Here is a 16937-nt window from a genome sequence, read left to right on the forward strand (position 1 = left end):
AACATTCATTGCATTATGATATTTGACATGAATGTTTTCCCTGTTCATGTTTTTCCTTATTTTACTCAGCAAAAAAAGTTTATTTTTATATCAGATGGGCTGCAGATAAAAAACAGGTTTAGATCATTGTCACTTTTTAATTGTTTAAAACTAAGACATAAACTTAAATAACCAAAGCACACTGTATTAGGGCTGTTAAATGCCATAGAGTTTATGAAAATATTGATTTTAGAATATAGCACACAGCTCTGCTCATTTGATAATTACATCACATACATTATATTTAACAAAGGGAAATACATATTAAAGTGTCAAACAGCAATTTAATTGCTTTTCGTGACATAACATGAATGCTTTTTTCTAACAATAGACTACACTACAAAAACAAAATTGGTCATATACTGCATATTATAAGTGTAAGACCACAACAAGGAATGTGACAGAGGATGCTCAAGTTTACAAATATCATAGAAACCATAGAAAATAATTCTGAGAGGAAAAATATCAACACTTCAGCTCCTGAGCTGTGTTTCGGGTAAGGCGTTCAATGTTATACAAAATATAATTTGTTATTCAAGCATAAAAATAAAGTTTGAAACACCCTGCATCCCAAAAGGTTTATGTTAACCAACACAAGAATTCGCCTTCTGACTAGTACACAGCGTTTGTCGAATGCTTCCCAGTTATCAGAAAAAGCGATCACAGCACACCCATTTTACACAGCCCTATGGAAATCACCATTAGTCAAACAAGAATGAATCCTCTGATGGTGGAGCATAAGAAAATCCTTCGAAGGCAGCATCAGCCTCCATGACGCTAGCGTTAACTATTGACATCCCTGAAGAGATACACACAGACTTTGGCACAGGTTCTTCTGTAAATTCTGGATCAAAGTTTGAGATGTCACACTGGGAATCCTGCAAAACAACATTTGAGAGGTTTTTGATACAATTATGAATCAAGAATTTGTATAATTGTGCCATGTCTGCAACTCCTCAGAACAGTTGGCATGTGCAGATATGAATGGCACAGATACGCTTTTAATAAAAACCAGTTTATCAGACATCAAGTCTTACCACACTAGGGTTGAAAGGGGGTGTGATCTTTTTCTGCTCAAGGTCATCCCAATTGATGGATGAGAAAAAGTCATGTCCTTTGACTTCATTCTGTAAAGATTAAGATGTAAAGATATCATTAAAACATAACAAACTATTAAGCACACAAAGTTCTTAAAATGGTCCCCTACTGTATATTAGATCCACGAAATACTATTGAAATGTTTTAACAAATCCTCCACAAGGGGGAGACGTAACAGCACACAGACTACTAAATAGCTCACAAAGTCATTTCTGTAGCCAAGCCTCCTGGTGTGGTCTTTCTCCAACAGGGCCTGAAGTATGGACCAGGCGGCTGTGGATGTCCCAGGGCGCATTACAAGATCTTTGTGAAGAATGTTGTCATACATCTCATGTGTGTCTCTGCTGTAGAATGGAGGCTGTTGAGAGCATAAAGGTAAACAGGATTTAAGCATCACTGCCTGTATGATGAATATCCATTAACATACAAAAATCTTTGAGGTCTGTTGGTAACTTACAAGCCCAAAAAGCATTTCATAGAGCACAGAACCCAGACACCACCAGTCCACTGTATTATCATACGGCTGCTTCCTGAGCACTTCTGGAGCTAAATACTATTTAAAAGACAAGAGAATGAAATTATTTCTTTTTTTATTGTATGATTACAATCTTAAATCTCCTCAGTTGTCAAGTAAATGTGGGGTTAATTTGGTAGAAAACTATAACCAGGTTAGTTGCATTAGAAGCATTAAAGGAAAACACCACCGTTTTTCAATATTTTACTATGTTCTTACCTCAACTTAGACAAATTTATACATACCTATCTTTTTTCAATGCGTGCACTTAATCTTTGTACAGCATGTTGTGAATGTGTTAGCATTTAGCCTAGCCCCATTTATTCCTTAGGATCCAAACAGGGATGAATTTAGAAGCCACCAAACACTCCCATGTTTTGCCGATTTAATAACTGTTACATGAGTAGTTACATGAGTGAGTATGGTGGCACAAAATAAAATGTGACGATTTTTAAGTGGATAAAAAAAATGAGAACTATATTGTATGGCGGAAGAGCACTTAGTTTGCAGAGTCCTTTAAGACTGCTGAGCACTTGACAATTTAAAGGGTATTTCGACTATGAAGACTTGTATGCTTTAATACTTTATTATTTGCCTTCTACTACTATCTATTGATAGGAACGCATTAAATATTTTCATTAGTCCAAAAACTCCCAATATGTAATACTCATTTTAAGCTGTGGAGGCCACCATTATGTTTCACATAAAGTGCATTCTGGGTCTGTGACATGTATTGGTCGCAAAATATTAATAAGAGTTTACTACAGTTTACTACAGTACTTCTGTTTTGCATACATTTTATGATCAACGTATTGAAGATGTTTACCTCGCTGTAACGTTAATAAAACAAGTTTTTGATCGCAACCTTTGACATCATGTATTGTGATGTAAGAAAAATATAGGCCTCAAGTGAATATAAATTTTAAGACGTTTGATATTTGTACTGTTTTTAATTTCACATTTATATGGCCAATGTCAGTGTTATTCTATTACGCCATACATGTGTTTACATTTAGGGTACTCTTTAAATACATGTTAAATCATGATATATTTTTCTATATACAGTGCAAAGGGTCTATTTAAGACTAAATTAACCGAATTTCATTGGGTCAACTAGCATTCACTTAAAAACACACTGTCATTACAATAATATGCTACAAACACAATGTATTCAATACATAATTTTGATATATGCAACAAATACAATATTTGTATTACACAATACCTCAGGTGTCCCACAAAATGTGGTCGTTGTGTCTAATTGGGATATGCCTTCCTTACAAAGTCCAAAGTCAGTCAAGACTATATGTCCCTTTTAGAGACAAAAAAAACATTTTCAGGAAGTTACCAAAACAAAAGGCCTTTTTTTCTTAAAGCCAAAGTATCTTATGTCTGATTGGAGTAATTGCCAGAGGCCTGTAAGCTTCTCAGTTTCTTCGGATATTATAAAAAATGCACAAATAAAACTTAACCTAAATCAAGCATTCTTTCAAGTTAAAATAAGTCTCCGGTTCTCTGCAATTTTTTTGGCTGGCTTAAGCCACATTTGCTCAGATGAACACCTCATCTCTGGAAATCAGAACCGTTTGTTATACTTTCACAGCAAGGAGAGATCAATCTTATTCATCTGGAACTCCGACAACTATTTTAAGCTATGCTCTGTTTGTGATAAAAGTGAAAAAGAGAGATGCTTACTTGAAAGTCCAAGAGGATATTTTCTGGTTTTAAATCCCTAGGAACAAAAGAGCACTTAACTTGTAAGAACGTTTTGTTTTGTGTTTTCAGTTACAATTAAATTAAACTTGAAACCATTACACAGAAAAATGCACAATAAACTATAGGTGATATAATAAAAAAAATTACGCATACGCGAGGGTCTGCGTACAGTGCTGGTGACGCAAATTTCATTATCAGAACACTGTGTGCGCACTAGGGATGCATAACGATCAATCATGATTAATCCATAGCAGAACAAAAGTTTTTGTTTACATCATATATGTGTGTATAATAACATTGTATAAATAAATGGACACACATGCATGTATATATTTAAGAAATGTTTGCATGTGTATATACATTTGTATATTTATGTGTAATTAATATTATATTTAAATTAGGGCTGTCAAAAGATTAATTTGCGATTAATCACATCCAAAATTAAAGTTTGTGTCCACACAACATATGTGCGTGTACGGTGTATAATTATTATTTATATATAAAACACACCCAATCATGTTTATATTGGTTATAGATTGGTTATATTTATATATAAAAATATAATATATAAATTATATACATGTATATACAGTATTTAAATGCAAATATTTCTTAAATACATACCTGAATGTGTGTGTATTTATATATCCATAATATTTACACACAGTACACACACACACACGTTATGTAAACACAAACTTTTGGATGTGATTAATCGTGATTAATCTTTTGACAGCCCTAATATAAATATAAATACTTCATATATAAACATATATTTTTCCTTTAATTATACATGCATGTGTGCATATTTATATATACATAACTATTATACACAGTTCACACACATATATGATGTAAACAAAACCTTTTATTCTGCTATAGATTAATCACGAATAATCGTTATGCATCCCTAGCGCGCACAACCAATTTTTTTACAAGGTGTACTTTTTTAACAGGTGTCCAGGCTTTAGTGTGCTCACATGGTTATTTACCAAGCACATTTATGCAAATGTATTTCATAAGAACAGATCCATGCCACACTAAAAGCAAAATCACTTCCAACAGAATAGCCCAAAAGTTTGTACCTGTAAACAATATTGAGAGAGTGCAGGTAACCCAGAGCGCTCGCCATCTCAGCGATATAAAACTTTGCTCTTGGTTCAGGAAAGGTTCGTTCTTTTTGCAGGTGAAAGAAAAGCTATTAAAAAAAGAAGTAATAAAACCTGAGCAAAAGCAAAACTGGACTTTACAAAGGCCAAAAAAGTCATGCTAACTACTACATCACTGTTTTGAATGTCACCCTCTCCAGTTTTGTGGATCTAATCACAAGGCTTAACATTATTTCAGGGAGTTTTAATTAGTTGACATTTAAAATGCGGTTGGCACAGCTTAGGCTAAAAGAAGGAAGTCAGGTCATTGGTTTCACCACATTAACTATGCATGTCTGTAAAAAACACACACAATTCAAATACAATGGCAAATACAATAAGCTCATTCATTCATTGGCCTGACCAACTCATTTACAAGTCACATGACACGTCCCATCATTTCCTTATTACAACATTCCTACAGAAAAATGCCACTGTCAGCAAAAGTTTTATGTATAACATATTGGTTTCATCTGCCGAACAGGATTTTGTGGCGATATAATAGTTCAGAATTAGTTACTCAACAAATACTCACTTCTCCACCATTGACCAAATCCAAGACAAAGTATAATTTGTCTGCTGTCTGAAAAGAATAGTGCAGTCCAACCAGGAAGGGATGTTTAACATTCTTCAGCAACACATTACGCTCAGCCATGATGTGCTTTTGCTGTCATAAAAACAAGTTTTGTTTTAAAAACCAGCAAATTATACTTTCATAATGCAAAGCAAAATGTTTTGGCCTTGCTATTTACTTATGATATTACATATCATCCAATTACCTCTCTTCTGTTTAAAATGACTTTTTTCTGCAAGACTTTGACGGCATAACATTTCCCATCCCGTTTCCTCTTTGCAAGAAGAACCTTTGTGTGGGAGAGGACAGTTGGTTTAGCAGCAGTTCCGACTTTCACTACGGCTTAACATAAATCAAATAAAAGCTCTGTGACTTTAAACTGTGAAACTTTCACTTCCTAAATGGAGAGTCCACAACTTAAAAGTTAACAGTCAACCACAAAGCACAATTAACATTCAGAGCTTTCAGTAACTGATACAAGCTGTGTACTTGGGATAAAACCAATTTCCTTCCAAACAAGTCAGAACTTTGCAGGCAATATCCAAACTACTACTATTACTGAGTGGCGTCCGATGACGTCTTCTTTCGAGGGCGCTTGATGCGAAGTTTGTCACAACATGTGTTTAGTTCGTAATTTCCAAACATGTGTTCTGTGCGTCGAGTGATCTTATGTGAATCACGTGTCTTGTCAAACCAAGTGCCCGCCGCAGACGCGTCCAAAGGGTTTATTATAAAAGAGACGCTTGCGTTTGCCAGATACTCGCATAATCTCATGCGTAATCAGAGTTTAGTGTTAAGATAGTGTCTTGGGTGTATTTTGTGAACGTGAGCTTCTATTTTATCATAAACGGTTTTGATGCGTGTGCAGCAGGCACTTATTTTGACAAAACACATGATGCACATGGTTCACACGACGCAACAAACACATATTTTGAAAACATGAGCAACACAAATGACACTCCGAACACATATTTTAAATTTGCGCCCCTCGGATGAGCAGTCACGAGCCGCCACTGCTATTACTACTTACTACTACTAATAATGAACATACCTTTCCAAAGCTTCCCTTTCCTATGACTTTAAGAAAGTCAAAGTCAGTTGGCTTTGCACTATAGGAGAAACATGGTAATTAATAGTAAAATAAGAAAGACAGGTGTACCATTATTCACATGACCATTTTGTCAGATGATCTCTATTTCCAAATATTTAAATGAGCATGATATTTATGTCACTACATGAAGCAATAATCTATAGTATAGTAGTCTATAAAATAATTATGAATTATTCTGAAAATGCCTACTATATATTAGCAGATGGTCCCAGGTTAATGTTTCTAGAGGTGGAGTTACTCTGTTAAAGAAATTACAAAACACAAAAGAATCAAAACTGTGCTAAAACATACATTAAATGTAGCTAATAAAATGAATCAAGACCAGTTATTTAACAGTTTATACATTAAAAAACATTTAATTGTTGTTATTATTAAAAACACCAACCTTGTCATCTTCATCTTCTGATACATCAGAGAAGTTTTTCGATTTGTTCATCTGCAGAAAGTCTATGACATCGGGACTGTGTATTTGAAATCAGGGAACATTCACATGTTAAAAATTTAACTGAGAAAATAAAAAGCCAAAGCTGTGTACTGCAACATGAGCTAACATAAACAGTTTAGTGTAAGAAACTTTTTTTTGCTTAGGGGGATTCACACGCGTCTTTTGAGAGCCACACGGTCGCGATGCGCTCTTTGTTATTTTTTATTTAAATATTTCAAGTTTTCAGAATGCCGCATCTGCACCGCAAGTCATGTGACAAGAATCACCCAGCTTCACCATTTGGGCCATGTAAACATTGACTTATTCAGTATTAACTCGAGACAAAAGGACAAAATCGGAGTGGTTGCGTTTTCCACACGGATTTAGACTCAAAATGTGAACTGCCCCTTATTACGTTTCCATTTCAAAGCATGCATGCATACAAATAGGGCCTATAGACCCTTTTACAGCCCACGTGATCAAATAGCCTGCACGCGCATTTTGGCAACAGAAGTGGTGTTGTTCCCCAGTGGTTCTAACGTGTTAGCAACTAAGAAAGTTTATTAAAACGTTTTTTAGCATCAAAATGTCTGGTTGTTGCATTTGGTTGCACTAATATAATATACACTCACCTAAAGGATTATTAGGAACACCTGTTCAATTTTTCATTAATGCAATGGTGTAATGGTGTGGTGGATGTTTTTGGCACACTGTAGGCCCCTTAGTGCCAATTGGGCATCGTTTAAATACCACAGCCTACCTAAGCATTGTTTCTGACCATGTCCATCCCTTTATCACCACCATGTACCCATCATCTGATGGCTACTTCCAGCAGGATAATGCACCTTGTCACAAATCTCGAATCATTTCAAATTGGTTTTTTGAACATGACAATGTGTTCACTGTACTAAAATGGCCCCCACGGTCACCAGATCTCAACCCAATAGAGCATCTTTGGGATGTGGTGGAACGGGAGCTTCGTGCCCTGGATGTGCATCCCAAAAAATCTCATTTCTAAAGAATGCTTTCAGCACCTTGTTGAATCAATGGCACGTAGAATTAAGGCAGTTCTGAAGGTGAAAGTGGGGCAAACACAGGATTAGTATGGTGTTCCTAATAATCCTTTAGGTGAGTGTATATGTATCTGGGCACTTTATATTTGGGCACCTGCTAACGTTTTCTATCCACTCCATTGTAGTACACGCATCTGGTAGCTGTGTTAAAAAAGTTGATAAGAAAACTTTTTAAAATAACTTTGTCTGTGTTGCTTCACTGCTGATTCTTGCCGTACTTTCGTTGCCAAACTGTGTGCGCATACGCTGACACGTCATCATTGTGTACAAACAATAAAAGGGTCTATAGATAATATATATAGATGCACTGACAACAATATTACTGATGGACAGCAGCTAATATACTCACTGGTTGCTGAGCTGTCCATTGGTAACAATCTTCTGAATGAACTCATGTAACCCTGTTCTTCTTTGTTTTATAAACTCTGAGAATATAAATAAAAATATACAGTCAGCTTAGAAAAAAAAACAATATTCAGAAAAATGTGTATTGCAGAGGAACAGCATTTTAAAATGTGCATCAAGTGACCCAACACTATACCACAACGTTTTGTCGCACAATTTTTGTGTGCAAATAAAACACTGAAATTAATTCATATTATCATGTACTGCACTGGCTAAACCTTATTTACCTGCAAAATTATTACCATGCCACATACTGAATAAAAAAAAGACATTTTGGTTTTTAAAATGTTTTTAGTACTATATTGAAAATCATTTCATTAAAGTTCATTAAAGCCGCAAAGAAATTCACAGCATTAACAAATTGTTGTTGGCCCAAATCATATTTATCCTTGGTGCAAGTAAAGCCATATTTAATGTAGTCCGGTTTGTTATGTAACCTGGGACCCTGTGCAGTTTGTTCAAGAATGAGGCCATGGCAAGCAACCTGTGCATGTTGGCGTCTACTTGATTTTGCTAGCTTATACCAAGTTACAGAATTTTACCAAAACACACAAGTGTTTGATTGCCGTTGACGTCAAAAGGCAGAGTCCATTCAAAGGATATGTTAAGTGTTTATTCCACTCCATAAATTTTGCTATGCACTATTCTGTGGTTTGCATTCGCATACAAATTGGCTGTTGCCCGTGATGCATAGTGAAAACACGCTGTCCTCAGTGAAGCATTGGATGCTACTACAAAATGTGCCTCAAATAATTAAAGTGATGTTCTAGTGAGGCAGCAATTATCCAGAGAGAGAGAGAGAGAGAGAGAGTGATAGAGAGAGAGAGAGAGAGAGAGAGAGAGAGAGAGAGAGAGAGAGAGAGAGAGAGAGAGAGGGAGAGAGGGAGAGAGGGAGAGAGGGAGAGAGGGAGAGAGAGAGAGAGAAATGGGTGGAAGAATAATTAAAGTAGTTCAGCATTTAAAAGATTTCATTTGCATGTAATCTCAATTACTCGACACATAGTTTCTGCAGAAATAAATAGATTGATTATGTTCTGGTCACATAATTGGTCACACATGACCAATACATGGTTAAAATTAACAAAACATTGTTGCCAGGTTGTCTGAATGCAAAGATTAAACATGGACAAAGATTTTATGGGTTGGATAATTTTGTGTATGGAACTCTGTTGAATAATCAAATTTGTGAAGTACACATGATCTCTGTTAAACTTAATAAGGCATTAACATACATCCATGGGAACACAAAGGGTTACAATGAGGTCTGTACATTTTTATGAGAACTACTGACTTTTACTATACCATATACTGTGTATATATACACTATATATTTAATAATTTTACAGTTTTACTAAGGTTTATTTTTCTCGGTCTGTCTACTTCACTCTTTCAATTAAGGTTAAAAGGTTCTACACAGCGACATCTTCTATGGCAACGTGAAGCACATATGAAGAGTTTGGTTCCAAAATGTGATAAATGGCTTTTTTTTTAAATAGTTACAGCCAAAATCAGTACTTTATCTGGTCACTATTAAAGCTCACGTAACAAACGCTGTTTCCATTTCTGATGTTAATCTGGAGTACCTATAGAGTAGTATTACATCCTTTATATCTCTGAAGAGTCTAAAGTTTAATCAGATTTATAAAAGAAAGAAAAAATAAAGAAGGGGGAGTTACTACCGCGGGAGGAGCGAGTATGAGTCATGCAACACTATACAACACTGTTTAACTTATGATTCACTACATGTTCGTGTCATTTATATAATATGTACGCGCCTATTTCCAACATAAGACAGAAGTCTTACTTACCGCATGCAACTCATGACCCGGTTCGAAAAATCCAGCGCATCAAACACACACGCAAAACTCCGCTGCTACCCCGGATAATAAACTATATCCATTGTTTCGATAAAGCTGACTTTCTTTTCATTACATCCAAAAACACACTTCTTCTTTCATGCCATTGCTGAGTTTTGAAATTAAACAAAGCTGTCGCGTGATGTGATGTTTGTAAGTTCTAGCGTCTCCCGCTGATTGACGGGTGGGCGGGGTTTTTCCGGGGAAAGTGTTCATATAAAGAAGTGATACGTATAGAAACCCCTGAAACGTCAGCTGGACATGTAATAAAAAAACTTTCCGAAACTTGTACGAACCCTGGCGAAGTGCATTGGGGACAGAAACACTCTAACACGCCCAACTGCTTTTTTGACAATTTGCCTACGTTTAGCACTCTATAACTGTGTTAATAAGTCAGAATGCTTGAAATACCATTGAACCACCCCTTTAAAACATAAATTCCTAATTTTACGCAAAATCCAATATCCGCTGTAATATTTACACTGTAATCTTTCCTCCCATTTTCCCCAAAAAGCGATAAACACCAGTCCTCCTTCTCTGCAGAATGCAATAAATCCACTCAACAAGTCACAACGCACCATTCCACACATTGTAAACATGTTGAATTCACACGGAATCCTAGTTTTCCTCATCTACTTTGTACTTTGTGATCAACAAACAAACAAAAACAAAATAATACTTTGATGGCATTAATAAACATGTGGTGTTTTTTTGTGGCGGGGAAGAAGTCTAAGCCATCAAAATCGGAAATTTTAAAGAAGTTCAGCAACAACGTCCCAAGGATGACAGCAGCAATGACAGTGTTCTTAATATGACAAAGTAACTGTTTTGATTAATGCCATTAATGTTATTTTTTTTAATCAGTGTATACCACTAGTCAACTAAATGAATATAACATGGCAAAGATGAAAGCACATTTATATATTGATTCAATACATTTATAGCATTTTGAAAAAAAAATGGATTTATTGCATTTTGCTGAAAAAATAATCAGTTTTTATCTTTGAAAATAAAAATTATGGATTTGAATTTTTTATGTTATTATAACCTAAAGATGCTATGTGAAAGTTTGTAACAGAAAATAGTGGTTTTCATCTTGCCACTTTCTTGGTATAGAAAACACGTTTTTACCCAAATTAGTCAAAATGGATTTATTGCGTTTTGGAACCAAACTCTTCATATATTTTAAGATTGCAAAGCTGCTTTGAAGCAATGAAACATTATAAAAAGCGCTATGCACATAAATGTGACTTGATTTGACTTGACTATGTAAACAAGAAAAAAAAATTTAAGTACCTGGATCAAAATTGTCTCCAAATATTCTCTTAGCTGGGATCTTCAAATGCAGATTGGGAAACTGTTTTTTCAACTGCAGAAAAATGTAGTTCAATTCAGTTTCAATCTTTCAAAAAGAAAGCATTAGATTTGTTTTCATGATCCCGAATAAGACATTAAGCAAATGGATAATCTAAAACGGTTTAATATTTTTCTTAAACCTGTAAATATATCACTAGAAACCAATTTAAATTCCAAATCAAGCAACTCATATAGTGACATACAAGTAAAGTCACTTTAAGTAAGTTTGAAATGTTTATGGATGATCTAAAATAAACTATCACATCATGTGTCTAAAACAAATGTAGTAAAAAACAATTGACCTACCGTGTTGTAAAGTTTGTCAAATTCAGCATATCTCCGTAATACAAACCACTCGTGTCTTCCAACACTGACCATTACTTTGTAAACCTAACAATAGGGCAAATAAAAATTGTACAATCTGATTCCAATACGACATGAAGTGTTATCACAACTGTATATCAGAACATCCACAGAGATTATCACGTGTGACTCACAGTATAGCGCTTCTTCTTGTCTCTTTGCTCATTGTAGCAGGGAATGCTAACATTGGGACAGTTGGCATGATCCTCCATCCTGAAGACTCGTACAGTCGAGACTCACCAGCGAAAGATGCAACAGGTCCTCAGAACAATCCCCTGACTCTGGGACACACCTGCTCCTGATGAAAATTCTTCATTATGACCCTACGGAGAACACAAACATAATGGAGCATAAAAAAGAGTTTCTACCAGCACCAACTGCTCATTTCTGCAGTATAAAGCTACATCCGCTGTAGTCCCAGAGGGATCTTTGGGCTTTGCATGAGTAGAGAAAGGCCTTTCAGAGTCACTAATCATGTGTGGCATGAGCACAGAGAGGAGTCTCAGTCTGGGCGACCGAGAGATGAGTCTCCACCTCTCTTTCATCCTCCACTCTGTTTCTCTCCAACTGGGAGGGAGCAAATGTGGGGACGTTCTTTCATATGCCCTTCCACCACACACACTCCCCCTGTCAAACAAAACACACACACTTGCTCACTGCATGGGTGCCATTTGCCTTTCTCTCCAAGGGAGATATTTTTAGATAATGCAATGCTGAACCTATAAGGTGCAGGTTTGAAAGGGCAGGTTGAGCATCTCCACATAGTTTGGGCGTAAAATCGGTTCATTCCTGAATATCTTTATAGTAAGTAAAGCATACAAAAACTTAAATATTAGTTGATGTTTGCTTGACTTTTGGATCAATGTCAAAACAAGTTCCTAAAAATGTATTTTTAAAAAATCTTTTAAATGGGGGGGGGGGGTTAATGGTATTTCAAGCATTCTGACTTCTTAACACAGTTATTGGGTTGTTTCCTCATGCTAAACGTAGGCAAAGTGTCAAAACAGCAGTTTGATGTGTTACAGAGTATTTCTGTGCCGAATGCACTTCGCAAAGGTTTGTACAAGTTTCTGAAAGTTTTTCGATCACAGTTCCAACTGACGTTTCAGGGGTTTTCTATACGTATAATACAATGTGTTCACGTGGTTTATGGTTAAAAAAAATACATCTAATCTGTACGTGATTGGTCTGAATACCTCTGACATCAGCAGGAAATGTGACGTTCCTTACCATATTTGAAAGATTGGGTTGCTAACAGGAGTTAACTTACAGGCTGTGAGTACGAAGCGGGAGGAATTATGATAATGTCGGTCTTGTCTACATCACCAATCCCAGGAAGCAAACGGTTGCCTACAATCCGTGTGTTTGTTGTAGTCCAAGAAAATTAAGTTTGGAAACGAAAACTCACGTCATTGTTTACTTTGGGGTTTGTACCTTTTGCATATCATCAACATGTACTAATACACACTTACACACCAAAGGAATTTTAAAAACATGAATCGGACAATAGGTGCTCTTTAACTCCTGTCGGTATCGCGTTGGAAGCTTATCTTCCAAATATGGAAGCATCACATTTTCGACAAGTTAACTTGTCAATTAAGAGAAAACACTTCCCTGCCAATGACAAGTTTTTCTGGCAATTCATATCTCCACATATACATTGTATGTTTATACATTTAAAAGAAGAACATTTTCTGGAAGGCATTACACTTTTGTGAAAATCATAAAAAATGCTGGCGCTGGCTAGCGACTTAAAAAAAAAGCTAACAGGGAAAGAGTTAAAAATGTATGTAATGCATATTTTTCAGGAAAAACGCATTTAAAAAGTTTTGTTAATCGAACAACATTTTTTTCTAACAATAATTTTGATTCTTCAAGAAAGAAGAAATGAATGAACGATAGCACGTGTACATCATGGTACTCAGAGAGGACAGTGAAGAATGGCAAGTGATTTTTTAGGAGTGGAGACTTTTGCCAACAAAGCTTGCATACACTTAACTGACTAAAGTAAGATTTGTAAAAATAAGACATTTCATTTTTGAAATCTTTATTTCTGACTATAATAACCTTTTCATTGCCATCAAAGTGAAATTAATTAACCTAAACATAAGAGCCTGCTTGTTTAGGCCTACAGGAAAACATGTCAAATGCACTTAGAGGGTTTTGCATCTGAGCTCTTCATAAATTCCTTTACAAACAATAAAAATAATGCTATTAAAAGCAAGCAGTGGGATTATTATAAACCTTCCTGTACCTCTGTTTACAATATTGCACTGCAAACTAAATGTGCAGGGAAGAGATAACAAACATAGTTCACTCTATCACTTCAATCTGTATTTTTGACATTCTTCTGAACCTATAAGGACAATCAGGTTTATTTGCCTAAACAAGAACTTTGGGGCAGTTTAACGCCTTAAATGATTGCTTTTAAAAAACACACAAGCAGATTCAATAGAAATGTATTGGTGCAGTTAGGTGCTGTTCTGAATATAAAAATATGGGTTTTTTTGCCCTGTAACTTAATGATTTAACTGCAGACAAGATGTTTTATTGTTTTCTTAAACCAGGATCAGACACCAGGAAGCATAAAACACTTGAGTGTCTGAGCCAAGTAACCAAACAAAGACACTTCTGAAACTGAAAGTAAACACTGGGGTCTTGTTACAAATGGCACGAGAACTGAATGATCCACACTTACACAATACAACCAATCAGGACAAAATATCTTCATTTTCATTATTACACATATAGAAAAAAACTATTTTAGGGAACAATGATTAGCTGTGGTTTAAATGAAAGGTATGAAAAGGTAACTGTAATCGAATGTGATCTAATGCAAGGACCCAAACAGTCAAACAGGTTTGAGCACCGATGGGCAAATACAAAAGATCAAGTATAAACACGTACTGACATGTCACACACAATAAATAAGTGTAGTGACATGAAAAAACAATGCATTAGTAGTACAGGTTTGTCTTTGGCACTTTCTGTGTAATATGATGGATTAAAAGGCAGTTGAATATAATGCAGAAGTGTGAGTCAAGTGTTTTGTAACTTTAAATTATATCATGGTGTTACTACGGCTCACGGGGTAAAGCATTGCATTAGCAACACAAGGTCATAGGGTCGTTCCCATGGGAACACACACATACTAATAATAAATATATATAGCCTTAATGCACTGCAAGTCACTTTGGATTGAAGGATATGACACAAACAAAGCAATTGTAATTGCACCGGAAATCAACCCTAAGTGTTAGTAGCTGTGATAAAACTTGGGAAAGTTTAACTTGCAATAAAAATTTTAATAGAAAGCCTTGTGAATATTTTACTTGTTGGTCAAATAATTTTCCTTTCAGCTGTTGACATAATGTAGGCCTACAGTATGTTACTAACCCAATGATACTGAATAACAAAAACGTCATGCTTTCATTTCCCAAAAAGCAACAAAAGAGGTGATTTTAATGTGTTCTTTTAGAAATCATGTAGGAACACAATACAAATATATTCAATTGAATAAAATGTTGGATATAAATGATCATGGTAGTACGTCTACCCACAATATGGCAATTTACATAACATCCTTTAAATCCTATTCATCATGCGGTATTTAAGAGGAAGTGTTGTGTAACTTAAAACATATTTTCAGATGGCTAGAAACAATCCTGCATTTTGAAATTGTATTATAGTATGAAGCCAACCAAATGAATGACAAAAGGGGAAAATACATTTTGACCATGTTGACATGATAAAATAAATGTATTTTGATGTTTTGCTTCCCCACACTGTAGTACACTAGTATTTACTAAAGTAAAGTATGGTAAAATACTGATTTTAGTAGTAATTATTAAAGTAAATAACAGCATGTACCAGTTTATCAATTCACTACAGTATACTAACAAAGTGTAGTGTCTGTGGTACTAAAACATATTACTGTACAGTATAGCTTGCTTACTGTAGTAAACACTAAAGTATACTACAGTATTTTTCATGTGGCTCCGTTTTAAGTAAGTAAATAGGCTAATAGTTTGTTACACATTGGACATTGCTTCCTATTGCTGAAAATGAAACTGTTCCACCCCCAAAACCTTCTTAAATCACGATTTTATAGACATTTGCGTACTTTATATTCGACAGGGAGAGTAAAGACATAACTTGCCTTGTTTTCTCACTCTTTCCATCCGATTGACTCCAGTCCAGTGACGTGTCGAGAGCCAACGGCAGTTCAACGATTCAAAAAATCAAACTCAGCGTGTCTGGGAACTGAATATTGACCCGGCTCAACGTGAAAAGCTGGACACACCGACAATCATGGCGTTATCAATGAGCCGCCCGTAAGAAAGACACACTGACGTTTTTTCAGAAGTTCCCAAACATTCAGTCACGCGACCAAACGAAGCACGAAAAATACAGTGGTAAAGGAGAATAGACAACACTGCCCTCTAGCGACAGAAGAGTTAAACATTTGCTTTGATCTTCACAAACCATGCATTCTTTCCCCTACTACGAAAATTAACCATGGTTTTATTACAGTTAACTGTAGAGTGTGGTATTATTATGGTATTCATAGTAAAACCATTGTAACCAAATTTACAATGTCTCACTAAGGAAACATAACCAAGTTTAACCATGATATTTTTGTTCATAATAATATGTTATATGTAATTATTGTTTATATTTATTATAGTAGTATTCTGAAGTATTGAGGAAAATAAATCAAAGGTTTGGTAAGTCAAAATGATTTTAAGTAGTTTTTATTAGCCTATTTCCTCCTATGTTTGTTTTTAATTGCAAAGTAAAATAAGTGCAAACATGAACAGGCAAAAATAAGTATCTCAAATACGATATAATAACAAAAACACAAAAGTAAAAAACATAGATTTACGCAAAGAAGAAAAGCATACTATTAAATAAAATAAATGTAAACTATAAAAATAAAAATAAAAAGACCTTTCTCCTTTATCGCCAGTCAGTATTATTCCATTATAAGTAATAAACAAGATAAAATGTTAAAGTGGTGTATACAATTTGTTTGCTTTTATTATTATATACATGTGTTGTGGCGTCTATAAACTTTGTGTCGGTTCAGTGTACAAAATGATGACAAAGAGCCGCAAGAGGGCAGCATGAACTTATAATAGAGAGCGCTGTCATGTCTTCATGTTTACTTAGTAGAACCTGACTTACAATATTAGAAACCGGTCAACAAAGCATGTAACACCAAAGCACTCCTAAAAACATGTAAATTAAATACGGGTTC

General features: G+C 35.2%; 1 protein-coding gene across 1 annotated transcript; it reads right to left on the reverse strand.

Moving 5' to 3' along the window:
* Positions 1 to 186: 186 nt before the first annotated feature.
* sgk3 (serum/glucocorticoid regulated kinase family member 3) lies at positions 187 to 16091 on the reverse strand. Its single transcript, XM_055181445.2, has 17 exons — positions 15837 to 16091; positions 11812 to 12000; positions 11621 to 11704; positions 11255 to 11327; positions 8047 to 8122; positions 6586 to 6661; positions 6390 to 6439; positions 6141 to 6198; positions 5295 to 5378; positions 5051 to 5182; positions 4453 to 4565; positions 3347 to 3383; positions 2877 to 2963; positions 1595 to 1690; positions 1340 to 1495; positions 1077 to 1166; positions 187 to 917 (listed from the first exon to the last, which is right to left on the reverse strand). The coding sequence occupies exons 2-17, from the start codon at positions 11887 to 11889 to the stop codon at positions 741 to 743; spliced, it is 1467 nt and encodes a 488-aa protein (XP_055037420.1). The 5' UTR covers positions 11890 to 12000; positions 15837 to 16091; the 3' UTR covers positions 187 to 740.
* Between the last annotated feature and the right edge of the window lie 846 nt (positions 16092 to 16937).

This window comes from Misgurnus anguillicaudatus, chromosome 25, assembly GCF_027580225.2.
Source record: "Misgurnus anguillicaudatus chromosome 25, ASM2758022v2, whole genome shotgun sequence".
Classification (NCBI taxonomy): domain Eukaryota; kingdom Metazoa; phylum Chordata; class Actinopteri; order Cypriniformes; family Cobitidae; genus Misgurnus; species Misgurnus anguillicaudatus.

Excerpts from the sequence above, each read along its gene's own strand:
- sgk3 (XM_055181445.2), bottom strand. The coding sequence starts at position 11,889 with ATGGAGGATCATGCCAACTGTCCCAATGTTAGCATTCCCTGCTACAAT. Across the intron at positions 6,440-6,585 it reads CAGAAGATGAAGATGACAAG|AGTAACTCCACCTCTAGAAA; the intron begins GTTGGTGTTTTT and ends TTTCTTTAACAG. Across the intron at positions 5,379-6,140 it reads GAAAGGGAAGCTTTGGAAAG|GTTCTTCTTGCAAAGAGGAA; the intron begins GTATGTTCATTA and ends TCCCACACAAAG.